A 2,082-nucleotide genomic window follows, 5' to 3' on the forward strand; every position below is an offset into this window, starting at 1 on the left:
TATATATATATATATATATATATATATATATGTATATATACATATATATATATATATATTAAGATAATTCAAGAAAACAGATGCTATTTTTATTTTTTTTAAAAAAATGACTGTACCTCTAACAAATAACGGCAGACAACAGCACTTGACACCTTGCCTTGCGCTGCTATTTCATATAGACAAGCTTACTTCTCAGCCCGCTCTGCAGTGGACAGAACTACTGCTATCACGTGAGAGAGTAGGAGAGCAAGAAATAAGAGAAGTTCTGCTCCCAAGCCTGTGGATGCTGCTCAACCCCACGCTGTTCCACCCAGAGCCCACAGCCCTGACTATTGTTCTCCACTGGCTCCGTGTCTGCTGGTTTTGGAAGCAAGAAATGGATGGTACCATCTGTCTACAGCTTAGATGATAGGAAAACTGCCCAAGAATTTTCATCCTTGTTCCAGAATATCACTGGTGCTCACAGTCATCACAACAACACTACCCAGCTCAAGACCTCCCACACGTGTACTTTCATTAAAAGTCTTCTCCGTGATGGCAAGAATATATAAATAAGCTATTTTATGTACTTTATAAAGCATGCCAACTTAAAAATAAAATAACAAACAGACCATGAAATCACACAGTACCTTCACTGTCCACATTCCAGCTTCGGGCTCTTTGACGTTCACCACTTTGGCAGAGTTATGGATATTTAACAGCTCATTCAAGCCAAATCCCTTTTTTATCAGCTTCCCTGAAAGACAAAACAGAGGCAGAAACCGTAAGTTCTCTCCCAGTTAGAGAGATCGGCTATTTTAACATGCAAAAGCCGGGATATGATCAGATTTTCAGTAACAGAGATTTCTTTTTACTAAGTATATGTGTATATTACTTAACAGATATTTGTGTCCATAGCTCAAAATATTGTTATTTGCATCTAAAATATACTTAACTGTGGGCTTCTGGGCACCACTACTGAAGTAACAGATCCTCCTTTGTTATGTTTGACAGTCACATGAGAGTAGCAATTAATAAGTTGTCCCTTCCCTTCTAAAACCAGCCTAGAGAACAACTGTCATTTACTAAGACATTACGTGCAGTCACTAGAGACAGGTAGACTGCATAGAGGCAAAACCCAGACCGGATACAGGTCTCTCTGGAGGTCAGTGTAGATGCTTCTAAGGTGTGTATCCTGAGCAAACCTCTGCACAAAATGCAAGGCCTTAGAACCAGTCTTCCACTAGGTGCAGGAGAAGGCTCCTTATCAAAGGATAATTGCAGCATAGCACTGTAACAAGATGAATGGTACCATCTCCTACCTGCTGGATAGTTACCTTCAATAACTACCAGCTGAGATCCAAGGAGAAAAAGAAATAAGATGGGGCTGCACCCTAGTTTCTCACCTCTGCCTCCCTGCGGTCTCTTTACTCAGGTAAAAGATTGACCACCACTGTGTGCCCAGAGGGTCTTTAGCAGTAGGAACATGACTCAATGAGTCCAGCCTTTCTGGGTAGCATGGGGCTTATTCCAGTGCAAGGAATGTGGCTGTGGCAGACAAACGCACATGGAGAGCGGCACTCCCTCCGCAAGGCTTGAAAAGGAGGTTTTTCTTCCTTTGTAAAGTGCAGTGTCTGGCCAGTGTGGACACTGACTCTGAGGGATATTTCCCATGCTTAAAGGAATTATTTCATACTCTTATAGGAACTGTTTGCATCTATTGTGCAAATATAAGGAATATAGTTACCCCTTCCCCTTTATAAATATCAGTAAAGTACAGCAGACACCAGAACCACAGTAGAAATGAAATGATTTCATCAGAACCAGCAGGTGCGCTTAATACAAATATGAGGGAAAGTGAGATTCCTTTATTCTCAGATTTGCTTTGCAGTATGAGTATCATCATTTTCAAGAATCTTGAAAATCTTGTCATAAAATACAAGTGAGGAGAAAGTAAGTTAAAACATTCATTCACCTACTAAGAATGTTGCAAATGCTGCACTGCTGAAATTTAGTGCCAGTCTAAATCTGATTTGTCTATCTACTTGTCTGTCTATCTATCTATCTATCTATCTATCTATCTATCTATCTATCTATCTATCT

At 40.0% G+C, this 2,082-nt stretch overlaps 1 protein-coding gene across 1 annotated transcript in view; it reads right to left on the minus strand.

Moving 5' to 3' along the window:
• Hmcn1 (hemicentin 1) overlaps positions 1–2,082 on the minus strand; it is a 402,633-nt gene that overhangs the window by 250,633 nt on the left and 149,918 nt on the right. The window contains exon 6 of the mRNA XM_028775780.1: positions 630–736. Within this exon, the coding sequence (XP_028631613.1) occupies positions 630–736 (107 nt within the window). The remainder of the gene's footprint in view (positions 1–629; positions 737–2,082) is intronic.

Source organism: Grammomys surdaster, unplaced genomic scaffold, assembly GCF_004785775.1.
Source record: "Grammomys surdaster isolate TR1022 unplaced genomic scaffold, NIH_TR_1.0 259, whole genome shotgun sequence".
NCBI lineage: Eukaryota > Metazoa > Chordata > Mammalia > Rodentia > Muridae > Grammomys > Grammomys surdaster.